This window comes from Artibeus jamaicensis, unplaced genomic scaffold (assembly GCF_021234435.1).
Source record: "Artibeus jamaicensis isolate MK-2021 breed Jamaican fruit bat unplaced genomic scaffold, CSHL_Jam_final contig_490, whole genome shotgun sequence".
Lineage (NCBI taxonomy): Eukaryota > Metazoa > Chordata > Mammalia > Chiroptera > Phyllostomidae > Artibeus > Artibeus jamaicensis.
Genome location: NW_026521861.1, coordinates 16,845,282 through 16,866,360, shown reverse-complemented (window position 1 = coordinate 16,866,360; position 21,079 = coordinate 16,845,282). Strand labels below are relative to the sequence as shown.

The 21,079-nt window shown below is 43.2% G+C and overlaps 1 protein-coding gene across 6 annotated transcripts in view; it reads right to left on the bottom strand.

Moving 5' to 3' along the window:
* Positions 1-5,673: 5,673 nt before the first annotated feature.
* The window catches only part of PLEKHA1 (pleckstrin homology domain containing A1), a 47,533-nt gene continuing 32,127 nt past the window's right edge, over positions 5,674-21,079 (bottom strand). For 4 of the 6 annotated variants that reach the window (XM_037164828.2, XM_037164827.2, XM_037164830.2 and 1 more), the window contains 5 exons: positions 20,106-20,174; positions 13,070-13,134; positions 12,402-12,465; positions 10,577-10,666; positions 5,674-8,076 (listed from right to left, as the gene is read on the bottom strand). In XM_037164828.2, coding sequence (XP_037020723.1) covers positions 7,765-8,076; positions 10,577-10,666; positions 12,402-12,465; positions 13,070-13,134; positions 20,106-20,174 — 600 coding nt within the window. In that variant the 3' untranslated portion in view covers positions 5,674-7,764. Of the gene's footprint in view, positions 8,077-9,224; positions 9,296-10,576; positions 10,667-12,401; positions 12,466-13,069; positions 13,135-20,105; positions 20,175-21,079 lie in introns of all 6 variants that reach the window. The other 2 variants (XM_053668490.1, XM_053668491.1) reach the window with 2 other exon arrangements.

The following is a 21,079-nucleotide window of genomic DNA, read 5'->3' as shown; positions in this document are numbered from 1 at the left end:
ATGAGTGTGTAGGGGACAGTTAACATGTACAGCACAGAGACATGGTGTTCGGGAACAAGAGGAGGAGTCCCACGGTGCTGACTGGAGGCTGTGCCGCAGGGGCCTGGAGACCCCTCTGACCGTCAAAGGTGTGTTATCTCAGATGCACAAAGGAAAACTGGCTCGGGTAGGACAGGCAGGGAAACACTGACCTTTGTGAGGGGAGAGCCAGACCCAGCTAGGGCTGGACCAGCTTTTAGCTAGAATTTATTTGTTCATCCTATGTGGTTATTGGTCTGAGTCTGTGAGGCTGCCATGCAGGCCGCCCCTGAGTGCAACGGGGTTGGTATGTGGCCCCACTTTGGCCTCGAGGGGCCACCCACGGGTACGAAAGGGGCCCACGCCCGGCCGGCAGCTGTGAGCGACTGCGGAGACCCCTGCACTGTGTCCCACTTTCCCAGAGTGGCCGGTTACCACCAGGATGTTTGAATTTTGCTTCCTGTCTTATTTATTTCTCGTGGGCCCATCTAATCAACAAAGAGCTAGGCTGGGTTGTTTCCATTTTCTGACATTTTCCAAGTTTTGAAGTTGTTGGCTTTTAAAGGGTCTCCGGTGGAGAAAGAAAAGCTATTTGGTCAGCCTGCAGTTTCAAAGCAAAAGCTTACACTGGATCCCACTTCCAATGAACTGAACTGAATGTTTGCAGGAGAGGGAGAGGAAGTCAGGTGTTCGGGGATCTTCGTGGCTTGTGTTGCGGGGAAGCTGAGGGCAATTTCAGTGCAAGCCGGGCTGCTTGGCTGGTGAGAACGTCGTCCCAATACACCAAGGCTGTGGGTTTGATCCCTGGTCAGGGCACATACAAGGATCAACCAATGAACATACAAATAAGTGGAAAAACAAATCAATGTTTCTCTCTCTCTCTAAAATCAATAAATTAAAAACCATCAGCCGTGTTCTGAAAGAGAGAGAGAAAGCAGTTCCAACAGCCTAAGGAGAAACTTTCACCTGAGAACTGGAGGGTGGGTGAAATTAAACGGCAAAGATTCCCCAGCAAGTGGCGTTTGGGCAGAAGGGACAGCAAGGACACAGGGCGTGGGGAAGCCGGCGAACAGAAAGGTCCACAGGAGTGGGGGGTACACAAGCCGCACCGTGAGAAGCTGGAAGGGCAAGGGCCTTGACGGTAAGCTACAGAGTTTCAACATTGCTCACAAAGAGCGTTTCTCGAAGGGGGAACCCAGACTTGCTCTCCAGAGACCACGTGTTCTTTATGAGGAATGACATGCTGCACACGCGGACTACAACTTCTAAAACTCTCACGCGTTTGATGGTCTCCCTCCAGCTGAATACCGCCCCACTATTCTGGTGTCTGAGTCTGGGTCTGGAGCCTCGGGGGAAACCTAATGCAATCATAACATCACAGCTCAGCACAGATATGAAGCCTTCACTTCCGTTCACATACTGCATTAAAGACGAAGTGAGTTCTTACTCTTTTCTGCCCCGTTCCAGGTAAAACTCAGAACGTATCATTTTCTAGGAATGTAACTTATCAGAACTGATGCACCCCCTCAAAAGATGTCCAGATGGTTTCATGGGCCGAGCCCCCCAGCTCTTTAAGGGTAAAAACCTCAATTCTCTTCTAGTTGTTCCCGAAGAGCTTAAAAGGAAAAAACACCTTCCAAGTTCTTTCAATGAAGCTAGTACAATATAAGGCCATAATGTATACAAAAACTAGAACCCACATAGAAGAAAAATATAGGGCCATATCACCTTCATGCAAAAATGAAACAGCCAATTGAATCAAGTAGCATATTTAAAGAGTGGTACAACCTGAGCAAATGGCATTTATTCCTGAAATGTAATGATAGTTAAATATTAGAAAGTGGATTCATGTTCACCAAATTAACTAACCTACAGAGGGAAAAAGATTATCTCATAGATACTGCAACCATTTGACAAAATTCAGCCACCGTTTTTCAGTAAGAAAAAAAACCACTTGATAAAATACGCGTACTTGAAAACTTCTTGCACCTGTTAACACTCCTCTCTCAGCCACAAAGCCAGCATCATGCTTAATGAGAATGACCAGAGGCCTTTCGACGAAAGTCAGGCATGTGACAAATACGGCGATATTATTTTACACTAATTCACGCCAGCGATGTTATTTTACACTAATTCACGCCCAGGGAACCCACAGGGCCCCCAGGGCCGCCCAGGATGTATTTCCCGAGTTCGTTTCTTCTCCACCAACCTAGACAATTTCACACCCTCTGCTCTTCCCGAGGCACCTCGGAACCCCCTTTCCCACCCCCTCGCAGTCGAAAGCTCTGCCTCCTAACTCGCTGAGGCTGACTCCCTCCCTCCACACGGACCTGCGTGGCCACCACAGAGGAATGGTGATGCTCTCGTCCAAGGCCAAGCTGTCTGCTGGTGCCGCAATCCTGGCGCATCTCTTCCCCTCCAGGGCTGGGTTCCAACGCCCCTCCCCACCTCCTGCACCAATGACCCTTTGCTCTTTGGCCATCCTGTCTCCAAAATGGCACTGCTTCTGTCTTAAAACAACAAAATCCACACCTTTGCTTTTGCTACCAGCAACCACCCCATTTCTCTGCTTCCATTGCAGCAAAAATCCTCAAGATAGTCCTGTCCTCACCAGTCCACCCAAACTATTAAGGTCACCAGTAGCCTCCACATGGCCGACCCCAACCATTTCTCCATCTGCTCTTACTTGGCCGATGAGCAGTGCGCAACACATCTGTCACCCCACTCCCCACTGGATGCACCCCCTTCACTTGGCTTCCAAGACACCACACACTCTTGCCACCCGCGACCTCAGGGGTCACAGCCTCTCCTTCTCATCGCTGGCTCCTCTGCAGAGCTCTGCAGGCTGGAGCGCCCAGGGCTCATTCCTTCGCCCTCTTGCCTTTTCTTCATCACCCCCATCCAGTCTCCCGGCTTTGAACAGCATCTAACATGTCGACAGCTCTCCAGCAGACATCTCTCTCAGTTCCTGACATTTCTACCTGGGTGTCCATCATCTCAAAGCACCCCATTCCGTGCTGCAACCGCAGGCTTCCCCCCCCAACCCCCCACCCCCACACCCTGTCCACCTGCAGCCTCTGCCGCCCCCGCTGGCGCCCCTCTGGTCGTCCAGGCCAGCAGACTTGCCGCTGTCCTCAATGCCTCGCTTCCTCACACTGACCGCTTCCTCTCAATGGCCGTATCCTATCCAGTAAGCAGTTGTCTGCCTTCAAAACACAGACGGGCAACAAGAGAGCAGAAAAGATGACATGGGAACACGGACCCAGGCAATGGCACGATGTGTATGAAAAGCCACAAAGGCACAGATGTCCCTGGAACCCAAGGCCACTCTTTGTTAATAGTAGTAAATAAGATCCCACAGGGGCAGACTCAGTTCACGTTACGAAGGTACCCACACCAGGCCGACACTGGATTTGGTGTGGGAAATTCCTAAATCAAGGAAATACACCCCCTGCCTACCCTCCCACCCCACCCCCCAAAAACCTCACTGCTGGAGAAAACGAGCGTGGCTGGTGTAAGCACCAGTTTGGGAGAAAGAAGCAATGGACCTTTAAGGGAACGATTTAAATTTCTATGTGACGATCTGGACCCTTCAAATTCCAAGCCAACATTTTGCAAACGTACTGTTGTGTCATAACTTTTACTTGTAAACTTTTTGTGTTCTGGGACCTCTTAAAAGGCCCCTGCCAAGGTGCTTCTGAGTCACCACGTTGTTCCCTGAAGTCTGTCTGTGGATGTGCCATTTTCCATGCTTGAATTTATCACGGATTGTACTTCATATTTCCTCTTGCAAATTCCCTGTCAGCATCTTTATCAACTTCTTCGGTTTCCTGTGTGTCGTGTTGCCTGTTGTACTCTGAAGACCCCGATGTGACCCGACCTCACGAGGTCGAAAGCTTGAGGGAAAATGCCTCCCTCTCACCCCACACCGACCGATGATACCCAGTCTCACAGCTATTTCACTGCAGGAACTGGGCATCCTAAAGCTGTTTGATCTTACAATCCTTATTTTGGGAGCCTGTTAATTCATGTAACGTCAAATGTCAGAGCTTAGAAATCCCTCAGGGAGGTTATCATCACAATATCTATGATTAATTTTCAGGTATTAAGTATAAATGTATGTGTAAAGAAATCTATTGTTTGGAATATTATTCTGGAAAATGCTGAAAATAGATTGAGTGAACATTCAACTCATTTACGAATCTGGAGACAGTTCAATACAAACAAAGAGTAGTTTGGAAGACCTCTCCTGGGGCAGTGATACGGGCCTTCAGCATCAAAAACATTGGATTTGAAACCTGGTGAGATTTTAGGCAAGCGACTATTTCCAAACCCATGGACTCGGAGGTGGATGGGACTATACAAGGACAACAGTGAGGGATCCTTGAGATGACAGAACTATTCTGACCCTGATGGTGCCAGCACTAGGGTCCCAGTTATACTCTCCCGGAGGGTCTGTGTCACCATCAGGAATAAGACTACAGGGTACACAAGAGCTATTTCCTCTTCAAACTACTGAACTGAATCTACAATCATCTCCCCCCAACAAAGCTTAATTAAAGAAGTCATTTGAGTATCTTTTCTAATTTTCTCAGTAAAAAAAGTAAAATAGACTAGACTCCAAACTGCTTTACTTTAAATTTAGCAATGACATCACCAGAAGGTGGCGCCACTACCACGTGACTGTGCCAGAGCAAGGGCACTATTCACTTCCAATGTCCTCAGAATGGAACACTATGCTTTTACCAATCAGAATGAAACACTAACCCCAACTCAGCAGTATTTCCAATACACATGCTACGTGAGGCTCGGACAAAATACGATTTTCAAGAGACATTAAAAAATAACATACAAATAATTTGGGAGCTGCGAACCACAGCAAGTTCAAACTAGAAAATACAAACCCTCTGTCCTGCCCTGTGCGACCTAGCAAACCATCCAAAGACGAGGCGGATTCTCACCAATAACCTGGAATTAGGCTGTGACGCCAGGGCACTTCTCGCACAGAAGTTTCCTGCCTCGCCGGCTGTGCAAAGCACTCTGACCACAGGTCTGCGCACCACTAAGCAAAATTCCTGCACGGCCACTAGAAGAAGCAAAGCTGAGGACAGGAAAGCGTTGTTGCTGTTTCAGAACGTTCTCTTTTCTCACGTGAGAACATTTAAAATACTTTTCAGGGAAAGAAAATTAAGCCACACCAGTTGGTAAAAATTACCCAGACTGATGCCCGCCACTAGGCGCTGGGTACACAACAGACATGAACCGCCTGTCACTGACGCGGGTTTCCGGGAAGCGGCCTGTGGCCCTGGATCACGTGGCAGCAGCGCCCGGGCACCGCGATGCTCAGCTCAGGCTGCATCCAGTCTAATTCGCGACCAGGCCCTGCAAGCGGCTGGGTGACTCGAACTAGCTCTGCAGGGGTATGTTGAAGGGGGGGGGGGGGAGGGGTTTTGAGCACATGTTTTAATTAAGCAAAATAAAAGAGATTTGTTGTTTTCGTGTGCAATTTCATGTCAAGCTATGTCATTCAAAGGTAACCAAATAGTCTGCCCTTAAGTATATAAATTCAAGTCAATTAACCAAACACACGTGCACTAGTTCCATTTACCTGTTCACACAAGAGCACAACCAAAGCAAATGAGACATAAGGCAGAATTAATTTTGAGCAGTTTATTCTCAAGTCATTACAGTGTTCAACCAGGTGGACACGTAAAGATGACGAGCATAAAAGTAAACAATGGGAAGCACACGTGTATTTCCATTCTGAAAGAAAACATGTTGTATGTACAGGGAAAAAAACGCAGCAAACATGAAGGTATCCAAAGTAATTTCTGACAATTCAGATGTGGCATATTTACAAGAAAAGTATATGTTTTAAAATAATTAAATAATTTTCATAGACTTACAAAAGTATTAAGATAAATATCAGAAGACCCCAAAATCACAAGAATATTTTCCTATGCTATTGAATACAAGGGTAGTTCCATAAAAAGTCCCAAAATAGAGACAGTATTTTGCCGCTATGAAACATATCAAATCACCAACACCGAAGTCCGCAGACGCCGGCACGCAGTGCGGACGCTGTGCCTGAGAGAACAGCAGGAGGCTCCCGAACGCCGTGAACTGTCCACACAAGGCTTCTCAGGTGTGTGCGTGAAAGAGGGACTTTTGGGAGCCATCGTAATGGATAAAAAGTGATGATTACTTAAAATCTCTTCATTCTATCATTTTCAAATGTAGCTGCAAAAAAGGAAACTCTAAATACAACTTTTAGAAATACTAGCTTATGAATGAAAGAGCTGCGTGGTGCCCCTTCGCGCACCGGGGTTTGAACGGACGCCGGCGAGCCCTGGTGTGGAGAGTAACCCAGGCCCCCCACTGTAGCGGGAAACCTCTCTCTCTCTCAGACGAGAACTCATCTTAGCAAATAAAAGGAGAAACGTGACATGCATGAATCCAAAACAACATAAAACAGGAAAATGGTACAATTTCATAAAAATAGCAGCATGTGGAACCCAAGACCACTTTACTTTCTTAAAGCAAACGTGTAAGACCACACCACGACGACAGAAATTGCTCCAACTGGTCTATTACGTGACATCTCAAACTAAGGGTGTTTTGGGAGGTGCTTGTATTTGTGACTCCCTGTGATTAGATGGGCGCTCAAATTTGTGTTTTACACCGTACATGTGCACAGGCAGTAAAAGACCAGCATCCTGGTAACTCCAACACCAAGTGAGACCTTCCCTAACACATCAAACTCCCCCACTGAAAATTAACTTTGCCCCAGTGTTGAAACCGCTCATGCAGGACATCTGAGCACGTGAACAGAATGACAAACACAGGCACTTGAATACAGGGAGGGTGTTAGTGACAAAAAGTGGAGGCCACAATCATATCAGGAAGAGAATTGTGCCTTTACATACAAACTTGAGGTCTTTCGCTGATCCAAATATGGAAATAAGAACTATGTACAAAACTTTCATAAGGAAATCAGACCTCCCAGAAATTTCACACCAAATAATTTTCATTGAACAAAGTAGTAACTACTGCAAGTCTTAAATATTTAACCTTTTTCAAACAAATGTCCAAGATCCAGTTGTTTAAAACTTAATTTCCCCCTTTTCCCCACCTCAGTACCACCCACAACCCTCACCAACAGTCCAATAATATCCTCTACACAAAACTTCTCACTCGCTCACCCTGCGATCCAGGGCATCAAATGGTTTCAGGTCAGAACAGTCCCACGGTAGTATAAATGTCACAGCACCACAGATATCATGGGTTCAGGGGTCTCAGACCAGTAATATTTCATTCCATAATATTAACCAGTAAGAATGTGTAAATATCAACCATCTAATAGGAGTCATTGTCGCGTTTAAAAAACGACAAGGTAATAAGCACTTTTAATGTTTTAAATTGATAAACATTTAAATTGTCAAATCAATTAGGGGAAAAAAATCACACAAACATTTTTATCACCCAAATGAGAACCCACAACACTTCAGACAATTGATACTAAGACACTTAGATTTCTTTCCTTTCTTTCTTTCTTTTCCAAAAGAGACCGACTACGTTTGGTCTGGCCGCTCCCCCAACCCCTGGTTCACCAGCTTACAGCAAGTGCACCTGCGAGGCAGCGTGACAGATGCGTGGAAGCCGGTCGTTGCCCTTCATCATCTTTGGCTGGAGGCCTCCCGGAGGACACGGAGGGCCGGCGAGGCAGCCGGGCTCGCTGCCGCCGCCTCACACGTCACTGACTGGGAGGCTGGCGTCGTCCAAGTCCACCGGGTCGCCACCTTTTTCCTGAGGGCCATTTTCACTTTGAGGTTTTAACAGAGCTTGTTCAGTCACTTTGGAAGCTGGTTCTCTTGGAGAGACAGTCTGGACCTTGAAGTTCCCTGGCTTGACCTTGGCAAGAGATTCGTAAAATCCTCGCTTCTCCACGGCAAAGGTTGAGGCCAAAGAGTTGCTGCGAGAGGCTGTGGAATGTGCGGTGGCGGCTGCCGCCCCACCGGGGCGGCAGGCATGTTTGGACTCGGGACAGGCGGAATGCTCCTGCAAAGAGGGGTGGTGGTCAGACACGGCCGGTCACGGCGACAAGGTTAGTAACGCAGTGTGAGACTGTATTCTCTGAAAAACAGACAACACAAGGCACACACACACGGAGCAGAAGCACGAGCCATGCAGCAAACATGTGCAAGATCCTTCCCAAGGCAAAGCACTTTCAGGAGTGAGTTTAAAGTGATGATGGCCAACAAACACTTCCACTAAGAAATCAGTTCTGTCACCAAAGCCGAATTTGGGAACTCTGACACTCTGGAGACTCGGCCAGCCTAAAATGGAATGCGGTGGTCCAACTGCAACCGAACTGTGCTTAAAAGGGGCCAACTAGGTATTGTCTTACTTAAAAGCTTATTTAAATCAACACTAGGAATTGTTCCAAATATTTTAAATGGCAGACATTCCCTGAATTCTGCAGCCACTAGCACAGTCTCTTCGCTTCTTATTTCATTGCATTTGTTTAGTTTTGAATGCCATACATGCTCATACGACTTAAGATTGTAAAGGGAACACAGGGCACACATTTAATGAGCGATCATAACTATCAGTTGTGAATATTAATTTCAACATGCACCTAGCTCTATCAAATCTGAGGATAATTTTAAATATGACCATTCCGAATGCATCCCTATATAGTTCCCAGTATATTGTGTTCATTTACAAGACCAGTGGTTTTGAAAACAAAGGGCTACCAATTACCAACGTGACAAATTCAGACGGCCAAATTTCAACTGTAAGTTAAAACGCCATGCAAACCGCGGCGGTTTATCCAATGCACTTACATGCGTGAGTTTGCACAGGTTAGAACAAGGACGTGTTTCAAGCGTGTAGTATTAAAAAATTTCAAAATACATAAAATACAGAAGTTGGAACTCTTGAGGCAATTCAGTAAAGTAACTTTTAGTGAACAGCTTAATATGACTTTTTCAGTTAGTAAAGTTCTATTTTTCATCATTTACTTATTTTTTCAAAATGCATCTCAATCCTGATGACTACAGTGCAACAGTTGGCGTTAGTGTTGACATGGTTACGGTAACTGCAGAAGGCAGTTTGATTAACTCAACTTTCTAGGATGAGTGGTAAGTAGTGAGTGAGTCCAGGCCCTCTAGTAAGAAGGCACGTTTGCGTAAGAGCCCACATACGTGCCGCATTCACCAGTTCTCGGTGTATACCTCTGTATACAAGGGTTCGACAGCCTTCTGGCCTGCCGCATCTGGAACACAGTGCAAAGCTACGATTAGAGTTGACCTATCCTGGGGAGAGGGAGGAAAGAGAAAGGCATGCTGACAGTCACAGCTAGAGAGTCCGACGGGCCCCCACCACAAGCACAGAACACAGACGCCCTTCTCCAGCTTGTCCTCTTCCCAACAGACACTGTTTTTGCAGAGAGTCTCATACCTGACTGCTGAAAAGTCACATAAAACACAGGCAGTTACTGAAGTAACACCTAGGAAATGAACTTTCTGATATTCCAAAAAGAATATAAGGAGAATGACTTAATTGGAAATGAGAAAGATGGATTTGTATTTGCTGATCTGTAGTCACTAACAGTAGGAAACTATTAGAAGGCAGTATTACTACCAGGAAAACCCTGGAAGGACAGATTATCTAGCATTCCCAAGGGATCTGAATAATTAAGGTCATCATGCTACACACCAGACCCCATTCCGAAGGCCAAAGTGTTACATTTCAAGACATTTAAAACATTTTTCATTCCTTAGTAGAACTTGTATTTTCACATTAGAGACCAGTGTCCAAAGTATTCTAAAGCCATATCTTATTCCTATAATGTACTCAAATATGGTCAACTAAAAATTAAAAACATTTTTCTAACTATTTCTCAGACTGTTTAGCTGTTTCAATTTTATGCCACACTACCACAATGATTAAGATTATAAACAAAAACAACCTTTTAAATTAACCCACTAGGAAATGAGAATGAAATGTGAAATGGAAAGTATTTATTGACTGGGAGCAGTCAATTGTATTTAAGGTTCCAGCTGCTCGATGTCTTAGGCACTATTAAGCTGAAAAAAAAATAAAAATAAAACATAACAAACAAAAAATGCCTCAACTGAAATTACAGGAAGTGGAGCAAATCGGGACGTTCACAGAAGTGCAACGCTGCACCTGAAGGTTCCTTGCACAAACAGACCGCATACTGTACAAAGAACCGGTCGAGTTGTACCAAACCTGGGCCTCCTGACAAGTTAAGAATTCCTCAAACAAAGCAAGGAAATGCTCATTCTTTAGTTGCCCTGCTTGTGCATTTAAGACAATACAATGCACAGAAAGTTATGTATACATAACACTACAAGGAAGCATTAAATTAGAAATGCATTATTTTTTTTGCAAGTCCAATTGGTATTAAAGTTACCATGCAAATAAATCTCAATACAGAAAGAAACCAGGAGGATTAGGGGGAGAGGAAGGAAAATAACTCGACAGGACGGGGAAACCCAGGGAGCACCCCCCCAGAGAACAGGAGACATACAGAAGACGCTGATCGGCCGGGTCCCCGCTGCGCGACGATGGCACCAGAGACGGCTTTAATCCAACTGTGCATCTCCTCGGGGCTATCAGCCTGAGAAAAAGACGGGACTCATTTAGTCAATGTTTCTTCAAAATCAGCTTTTTATCTACAAACCCAACAAATGCATTTTGATAATAAACTGTTAACAAAGTCATTCTAAGGCAATGGATTCAAAACAATTTTAGAAATCACTTTTCCTCTATCTATATTTGCTGCTGTATTATCTTTGCCACACGAATATTTACGTAACTGTAGAGTTAAAAAAAATGATCATGACAATATTTTTCTAGAAATAATTTCTTAGTAGTACCATAATTAGTAGTAATTATTAGTAGTACTAATAATTTCTTCATAGTACCATAATCCTAAAGTAAGTATTGGTAGTCCTAGTCCAAAGTATACTTCTTGATAGGACCTTGGCTTCCAATGTGAATTAAAAATCTTACTATGACTTTAATCCAATTAAACTAGGCCCTAAGAGGGACGTAGAGATACTGCCCTTAACTTCTACATCCTAGAATCTAGAAATTCAAAACTTTTAAAATATAATCCTTTTGAACCAATGATATTAACAAATACTTTTCAAAAGGAAAAACTCAAAACAGGCAAAGTTGAAGCATATGCCTTCTTCATTCACTGCAAAGAGGAGGGCACATCCAGGAGTCAACTGGCAAATTAGAGAGGTTTCAAAAGGCTCATGCTCTGACAGTTACTCTTGCTCTACAAAACCACCCTACATGAGTGAGAAATTCAGGCAAATTTATGCACGAAGACCTGCCCCACTGCACCACTTATCACAGTGAATGTACGGACACCATGTGAGTGTGCGATGGGTGACCAGCTGTATAGCACAAGTCTACAAGGTTTCCAGAGAATTTTTAATGATGCAGGGGAAAAACCCATCTTCAACGAGTAGGATATAACACTATAATTAATGTTGGCTCCACCTGCTATAGAAAGATATGCCTTAAGAAAGGCAGTAAAAACAATAAAAATGTTTGCCTGAATGTGGTATACTATGTTTTATAAACCACCCAAGTTCTTCATATTTTTCTTTTATTTTTAAAATTTTTATTTATTTATTTTTAGACAGAGGGGAAGAGAGGGAGAAAGAGAGGGAGAGAAAGGTCAATGTGTGGTTGCCTTTTGCACACCCCCTACCGGGGAACTGGCCAACAACCCAGGCATGTGCCTTGACTGGGAATCAAACCAGTGACCCTTTGGTTTGTAGGCTGGTGAGTCAATCCACTGAGCCACACCAGCCAGTGCCATATTTTTCTTTATTTTCTAAATTTTCTGCAGTAAGCATGTGTTTAGTCTTATAAAATAAAAACAAATGTTTTTTTTAAATTTCCAACCTAATTAATGTAGTGAGTAAAAAGTACGTACAGGATGTTTACCTACCATTAATGAAACTCTAAAGTACTGTCTACTTTTATTATGGGTATTTAAGGATTTTGAGGTAACTTTTATAAAATTACCATAAATGATATCATGAAAATTCCAAAATACCTGCAAAAATAATTCAAGTTGAAAGTACATACTTAGCATCTAGGTTCAGGTAGAATTTCCCTTCTTCCAAACACTACTTAGTTCTATTTGACTAACTCGTAGCAAAGGAAACTCTTACTTGCTGAACACATGACCTTACCACTAATCTTACAAAACATTTTTTGGTGAATCTGCCATATATTTTTCTTATTCTCATAAACTACAAGTTAACTTCACCTCTAAAATTATTCACTGCTTGTTAAGAGGACGTATGATCTTCAAAGAAGTATCTTACCTGCACATAGAAAGTTCGAGACGATGTTACAATTTCAAAGAGGTTGTCCCTCATCATTATGTCACTGTTAACAAAAAAAGAATTTCCAAGTATACTTCAATAGCAGCTGTCTGATAGTTTCTCTTTCACTTCGTTACCCAATACCAAGTATGTATCAACAGAAAGTAAATATTAGAGATAAAATACTGATTTGAGAAAACCAAATTATCAACTTTTCAACTTATTTTTACATTAAATTTTACTTATTTTATATAGTAACAAATATATTTCAGAAAAGGTTCATAAAATTACTTTAAAATCCAAAGTTTTAAACATGAAGAAATAAGTTTGTTCAAACGCTACAAAGTTATCATTTTCTTACAAAGCTCTATTCTGCACCAACCTCAAAATACTAAAACACAAATACATGGATCTGTTTAATTTGATAGCCTTTTCCTTTCCATTAACGGGTTTAAGGATTGTTTCCTAATTTTTAGTTTCGAAACAAAAAAAGTCTTAATACTTCAATCCAACTGTTTTAAAAGTTCCAGCATATCCCAACTATAAGAAGTTAAAAATAACACTAGGATGTAAAAAATATCACCGGTAAACCACAGCAAACTAAAGCATTACTGTGCATTAGTAACACACAAATGACAGTACGCAAGTAGAGCAGAGCCGGTGCTTACCTCTGCTTACACTCCTGGACTTTATGAACCTCTTTCAGTGGTATCACACGAAGAGGTTCCTTTTCCTGGAAGAAACAAAGCAAAGAGATACATGCAGTACCGTCCTGAGTCAGCTGCCTTACTTGGAGAGCTGCGTGAAAATTACGCTTCTTTCTTAAAGCAAATCTAAGACATGAATCGCCCTTCTTGAACCATCCAGTATCAGAATCGCTCGACACTACAACCTTATTTATGTACACTGTGGTCTGAAACAAGGAAGCGGGCTTCACCGGATTCTGGCCTTAGGACAAGGGAGCCTGTGAACAGCCACACAGCATCAGACCCCGACCAGCCCCATGCACCTAGCTGAGTGGAGTACTCCCTCTTCTGAATGTTGTTTTGATGCAGAAGGCACCAGAGCAGTGAATACCCAACTAACTCTGAGCTAAGTGCATCATTTTAAGAATGACACTTTTATACGAATACATTATTTTAGCAAGCACAATTTATCGAACATTTACTAAGTGCCAGGACACCCGCTAGATTTTAAATGTTACCTCACTTAAACTTCCCAAGCCCTACGATACACGCACGATCAGTCACCTGAGGAAACTGAGGATGAGCCATGTTACGTACCTAAGGTTACAAAACTAGACACAAGATAGAGCTATAAGGCATCACTAGTCCCCAACAGCACAGCATTTCCACTCTACGGTCCATAAAACACTACACACTGTATCTCACTAAATGCCACAGTGAGATCAATGTGCCATTATTTCATGAGCACTAAGAAAAACAGTAAACAGGTGAACACTTCTTTAAAACCATAAATCCTTCTTTAAAGTTTTACTGCACAGTTCATTTTAAAGTAAGTTCAAACCGTAAAAATGTCTGTGTTCCTTGCACGCTCTTTGCCAAGACGTCAGTATTTTACACTCACTAAACCATCGTGTTTGTGCACATGCGAATGGGGTGCACACATTTTCCTGAAACGTCCAAGGGCACGTTGGAGCTATGACGCACCTTTACTACTAAGAGACTTCAGCGCGCAGCTCCCGGAAAAAGGGCGTTCTCTTACACAAGCACAGTGCACTTGGGAGAGGCAGAAACCGCACACTGATGCCAGGCTGCTATCCACCCCACATCACAGACCCCATTCCTGCCCTGCCGTGGCCTTTACAGCAAAACAAATGACTATGCGTTTTCTGGTCTGGGCTTCAGACGGGTGTCACACCTTCCAGCCGCTGCCATGTCTTCGTCTCCCTTCCTGTGGATAACAGTTCTTCAGCCTTCCTTGACCTGTACAGTGTGAAAAGCCAGCATTCGGTTCTGCTGTCGCTGGTGCTTAGGTTCAGGCCACAGGCTTGCCCAGGAAACCACCACCGTGAGGCTGCGTTCTTCTCGGTGCACCGCTCTCAGGGGGAAGGACAGCGGTCTGTCCCCCCATCGGTGTTGGACCTGATCTCTTGCCAGAAACTGTAAACTTACTCTTTTCCCCTTGCCATTATTAAAGACCTTGTGGGGAAGTACTTGGAGCCTCTGTAATACCCAGTTTCCCATCATAATTTTGCCCTCTAGATTTACTGAACACAGAGGATTCTTGCCTAAAACCACCATTACTGCAGTGGCTACCAAATCGTGACTTTTCTAACACCATCAATTCATCTACATATATTAGCTGGCATTTTACTCTAAGAAAATGCTTTTCCTTCTCCATTTATGAATGACTTGTTGAACTCTATGAGCTCTAATCCATTATTATCGCTTACTTTCCTGCTCAAATTGAGTTTCAAGGGGGCTCTGTGTTCTTCCCACACGTCCCATCACTTCTCTGAGCCACTTCCCTACCGTCTGTCAGAACTGATGTTCAGAACGGGCTTGGCTCGTGCTTCCCCTGCCCCAGCTCTGAAACCAGCTGTTGCCCCACGGGCCCTTCTGTGAAAATGCGGACAGGATGTGCCCATCTGTTCACTCAGCAATGGTTTTCTCATGACAGATGAGAAGTGATATATCTGCTAAGCTTCTTTTTTAAATTTGTGCTTCTTTAATTACAAGTATATCTTTTTATATGTTTAAAGACCAATTTCTTTGTAAATAAACTGTCTATTCATTTCTGTTGCTCATTATCTGAGCAGATATTTTCCCCTAAACTTTCAAACTTAACCTAGACAAGGGTCAAAAACTCGGCACAAAGAACTGAGTTTCAACCATTTCAGAGTCGCTGGCCTGGCTCCTACTACCCTAACATTTTAGTGTGTCTCCTACAAAGAAATCCCCTTACTTTATCACAACACAAACACCACAATCAGTAAGAGTCACCAAATGTCTTTTATTGAAGCTAAAAAATTCAGAATCATGGGCTGCATTTCCTTGTCTATGTCCTCTTTCCTTCAGCCATTCTGTCCTTAACTCCAGCAGTCTGGACTCGACTGAAGATTACGGGCAGGCATTCCTACGGCAGCCCCTGTGCGAACGAACGGGTGTGTCTGATGAGTCCTCTGGATGAGATTCAGGAAAACCACAGGAGTGACCTGCATTCTTCTCAAACCTTCCCGTCAGGTGGGCAGTGAAGGAATTTAACTCATCACTGATGAAGTTAAGGCCATTCATTTGGTCATCTGATCAGGGGGGTATCTGCCAGTATTCTTCACTGTAAAGTTGCTTTCCCCTTTGTATTTAGGCACTTTGAAACTATGCGATCTCTTCTTCATCATCAAACACATATATGTACCATCACTCATCCACTTATGGTGCACGAGTACGTGGGTTCTTATTTTACTCGATGGGCAGTAATCTATTACCATAATTAAAAATTTTAATGCTGAAACTGCCCCAAATTTGGTGAGGAGGAAATTTTCCAGTTGGATTTTGGGTCCTGTAACATGTCTCTATCATTCTGCAAGCACTTCCTTGCTTTCTGACATAAGAAATTCCAGTACTGTTTTATTCTTATTTCTCAGGTCCCAGGTCTGAAATCTTGCCATTTCTCCAGGGACCCTAGGTTTCTTTCAGGGGAAAAAGGTAGTTTTTTCAGTGCACAGAGCTATGGAGTATATCATAAACATATAGATATGTGTAAACACAAGTACATTTATACTTATATTTATTTCTATACCCATCTGTGTATGTTTAAAATTCCCATCAGCATTTCCTATTCCAATCAAACATAAAAATGTTCTCCTTTTTCGTATTTATTACCCACTCCTTCGATAGTGAAAACACCAACTACTATTACCCTTAATAATTTCTTCATTTTATCAGTAAGCATATGTAACTATTCTATTGTCTCTGCTACCACTCTCTCCAAAGTGGGTGCCCTCCCCTCCCTACTCCACGCTGAGCTAACCTGCCAAGATGGCTGCCTCGTTCTGCCCACACACACCCGGCTGCTCTAGCCCCTTCTGCTCCCGCACCACTATCATGGATGCCCACACTGATTCTCCTCACCTACAAAATTTAGGTCTGAATTGTTTAGGATTGTTGGAGGGAGAAGATAAGAAGAGACCCCTCTCCCCAATTTTTAAGATTCTTTGAGGACTATGTAGAAGGTGTCCAGCCATGTAACATGAAAAACAGAGACATTTATTGAAGAAGTTACAAGATACAGGAAACATTGTATGTAGGACAATGACGTCTCGTTCCCTTCAAAGTAGGCACCTTGGGACCTCACACAGCTCTCCCAGCATCTCTGCCACTGTTCCAAACACTCTGCGAAATCCTTTGTTGGAATCACCATCAACTGCCACATCGTATTTTCTTGAATCTCATCGATGGTCTGAATTCTCTTCCCTTTCAAAGGTGATTTTAGTTTGGGGAAAAGCCAGAAGTCACAGGGCGCCAAATCTGGGCTGTAGGGGGACTGAGTCACCTGGGTGATTTGATGTTTTGCCAAAATACTCTGCATGAGATGTGATGCACGATGAAGCTGCCAATCATAAGCTGCCCGTGGCTATGACCATTTTTGACATATTGCATCTCTCAACCGACAAACACCACTGAGGTGGTACTCCTTAATAACTGTTTGGTCTGAAGGGGTGTATTTATGATGGACGATGCCTTCCCAATCAAAAAACAGTTAACACAGTCCTGATCTTGCTGCGACTCTGTCACGCCATCTTCGGGTATGGGGAACCAGGCAACTTCCATTGGGATGACTGGGCCCTCATTTCCAGATCAGAGCCATAGCCCCACCATTCATCTCTGGTTCTGACCTTCTTGAGGGCATCATTGGTAGTGGTTTGAATCAAGTCATTGGCAACTGCAGCACGATGCTGCTTCTGTTCTGGCAGCAGAAGCTGCAGAATGAATTTTACCAGGAAATATTTCATGAAAACATCCTGTGTCAAAATCTCGGACACAGTAGTTTGTGAAATTCCCAGACCAGCTTCTAGTTCTTGCACTGTCACCAATCTTTGACGACTGCAGCCCATACATGTTCAACATTCTCAAGGGTTCTGCTCATTACATGCCTTCCAGAACGTGGATCACTTTCAACAGACTCTTGACCATCTTTGAAGCATTCGCACCACACTTTTATTTGCGCTGCACTCATTGCATCGTCCCCAAAATCCTTCTGAACCATCCGAATAGTTTTCATGGAGGAATGTTCAAACTTAATGCAAAACCTGATACAGATTCATTGCCCTACTCGCTCAGTCATTTTGAATGCGACGGCCACACAGTACATATGCTCACTCAATGGCATCTACCGCCCCCAGTGACTAGTATGCTGAAGGCGTCATTGTTCACACATGCACACTCCACTCCACTCTCCTTGGCTGCCAGCTTACATCAATGTCACACAAACCATTCTCGTTCTATTAACAATGGCTGGACTTTTTCCTGACAGACCTTGTACATTAGGGATATTAATGTCTTATCTCTGACACATGCTACAAATACTTTTTCCAATTTTCAGTTGTATACTTAAATCTTTCAAACTTACTAAAAACAAATTTAAATCCTTATCTTTCAGAGATACATATTAAAATATGTACAGATGAGATGATAATGTCTAAGACATGTTCAAAGCATGAAGAAAGAAGTGGATGGTAATACAGCAGAAACAAAACTAGCCATGCGTTGATAATCATGAAGTCTGAGAAACAGAGCCAATCTACTTAATGTTTCAATTTTTCCATATAAAAGGTCTTATAAAAGAGTCCTCTCATACGTTAGAACGTCAATTTTTGTCATATATCATTCTTTAGCACATACAAAAATATATAAGTAAAATAAACTGGTTAAGGCTTTTGAAAACCTCACATCCAAATTCTAACTCTTCTGAATCACGTTTTGACGGGGAGCCACCGCATCACGGTTTTGCACTCCGTACCACTCTCTGGGCCAGAAAGAGTGCTGACGATGCAGCATTTCTTCAGATACTTCACTGGGCCCCTGAGGCTTCCTCTCAGCCCCGCCGCTGGAGGTTCGGGTGCTGGTATCCCTGGGTCTCACCCAGGACGCTGTGCAGATGCCAACTATGGCAACTGGGCTGCTTCCCGACCACCCTGCACCTGCAACTTTGAACATGAGCGTTCACACGCCAGCCTGTGAACCAAAGGGTTGCTGGTTTCATTCCCAGTCAGGACACATGCCTGGCTTGCAGGCCAGGTCCCCAGTTGGGGGTGTGGGAGACACAACCAGTTCATGTTTCTCTCACACATCAATGTTTCTCTCTCTCTCTTTCTCCTTCCCCTCCCTTTTCTCTAAAAATAAATAAACCTTTAAAAAAAAAAAAAGCAATGAATCGACCTGCTGACCAAGCACATCTGTGGCCTTCTGAGACACTGAGGCTGGTGTTTTTTGCACCAAGTAACTAGCACTTCCAGTTGAGGCTCTTAGAATTTGAAGTGTGAGAGAGGCTCCCATGCTACATTGGCTAAAGTGGCTATTCCTGTTATGCCATGTCATTTCCCATCCATTCAAACACACCTAGTGATTATCTCTACCAAGTACTAGGAGCTGCATTCACAAAAGGGTGCAAAGAAAATCTTCCCTAAAGAGGCTCATATAGCAGTTACCTGGTAAGGACAAGTATGCACACAGTTACAAAACAGAGTGAGTAAGCAGTTGATAGACATGGTAATCAGGTACCATAATGGGTAAAGAGAAGCACTTAAAGCAACTCGGATGCTTTCAGAAGAACAGACACCTGCAATGAACCTTAAAATAGTCTCTTCTTACTCTCCAGTGCTCTGCTGTCCAATACAGCAACCACTAGCTGTAAGTTTAAATTTATAAGTATTAGATATAATCAGTTTTAATTCTGAAATTATATAAAGTGAGGTTCCTCAGCCACACTAGCCAAATTCCCAGCGCTCAACCACCACACGTAGCCGGAACACCTGGCCAATGCGCACACAGGACACTGCCACCAGTGTACGAAGTTCCACGGTGCTGTTCCTGGGCCTTCGTTCAAATGAAACACATGGTTCCCCTCCAAAGGGCCCATAAAACAGTAAGAGGTAGACCAGATGTGCAGAGTGTAGAACCGTATGCAATTTATCCAACAATCTATTGCAAAACTCAGGTCACAGGACCAGAAAGTTTTAAATAAGGATGTTACTCAAACCAATGAAAAAGAAATGCAATCTATTTCTACCTTCAGAGAGAACAAAACATCTCACATGAAGGAACTCAAAAGTGAATCTGATGGGAAAAGAAAGTGTGAAGAGGGGCTGCAGAAGAAAGGCGGAAATAGCGAGGGCTGAATGTTGGCTCTGAGGGACTCAATTCCTCTACCGCCTCTACCAGCACCCCTTTAAGGAAACTGGCAGATGGGCGGGGAGTGGGGAGGGGTTTCAGACATTTTAATTCCTTCAAGGTGGAATGTCTTGGAAAATACGATCTTTTTAATTTAAGGTATATTTAAGAAAAATACCACTTACCAAAGCATCACAACAAAAATGAATTGTATGTACCTCTCAAAACCAGATTTTAATTATTTTAAAAAACAGAAAACCAGAGAAATAAATCACATATATGTATATAGAAATCACCACAGTGTAATACTTCTCAAACATATAAAAACAACATTTATGACAGAGCAACATACCAGTTCAGATTTGAAGTAGCCTATTGTGTTTTCATCCAATTGAAAATATCTTCTCTTCCAGTTTTTCATCTACCAGAGATGAACACAGACATAAGACTTCTGTTTTTAAGAATGTCAAATGTTAATAACCATTTAATTAGTCTGAAACGAACCCACAACTGGAAATGTTAAGCACTAAAAAACTCGCACTACCCTCCCATAATGAGAAGATACATGAAATTTCATTTTTTTTGCTACTTAGGCCTTGAACTGCTAATTCACCCTTGGTGACTGGCTTTCAGCTTTTATCATATGATTTTATAATACAGTGTCATATTTTTAATGCTCTAAAAGTTCGAACAAAGCACTTCCCCATCCTCTCCACCCTCAAACCCCCATAAAATAAATGCTCTCAAGAGTTCAAGAGCAAGAACAGGAAATGTTATTAAACCACATTGAGTTTCTCCATCTATACTCACAAAACGCACAAGTCTTTCTGTAAGTACTTGATACTTAGTGGTAAAACAATAAATATTTTAAAAAGTGAGCCTACTTTGTCAGTGAAACATAGCTTTTGTGAAAGTACTTTGATCTCTCACAGGGCTGGTATTTTGGACTTGAGAGTAAAACTCAAAGAAAAGAGTGTCTCCTGGCCCCGGCCGGGTGCTCAGTTGGTCAGAGCATCTTCCCAGCACATCAGGGTTGTGGCTCCGTCCCCGTCCCCACTCAGGGCACACGCAAGAATAGACCAATGAGTGCACAAATAAATGAAACAACAAATCAATGCGTCTCTCTCTAACATAAATTTTTTGAAAAACAAAAGAAAGGAACATCTCCTTAAAAGCCCTAACACTCAAGCTAGTCACAGCTGGAGGACTCAGACTTCTCTGCAGACACGAGAGAGTAAGAAACCTCCAGCCCCACCTTCATTTCCCTCAACCTAAAGAATGCTCAAAAAAGAAGGCCAAACAATTAGGACTGAAAGAACCTTCCCC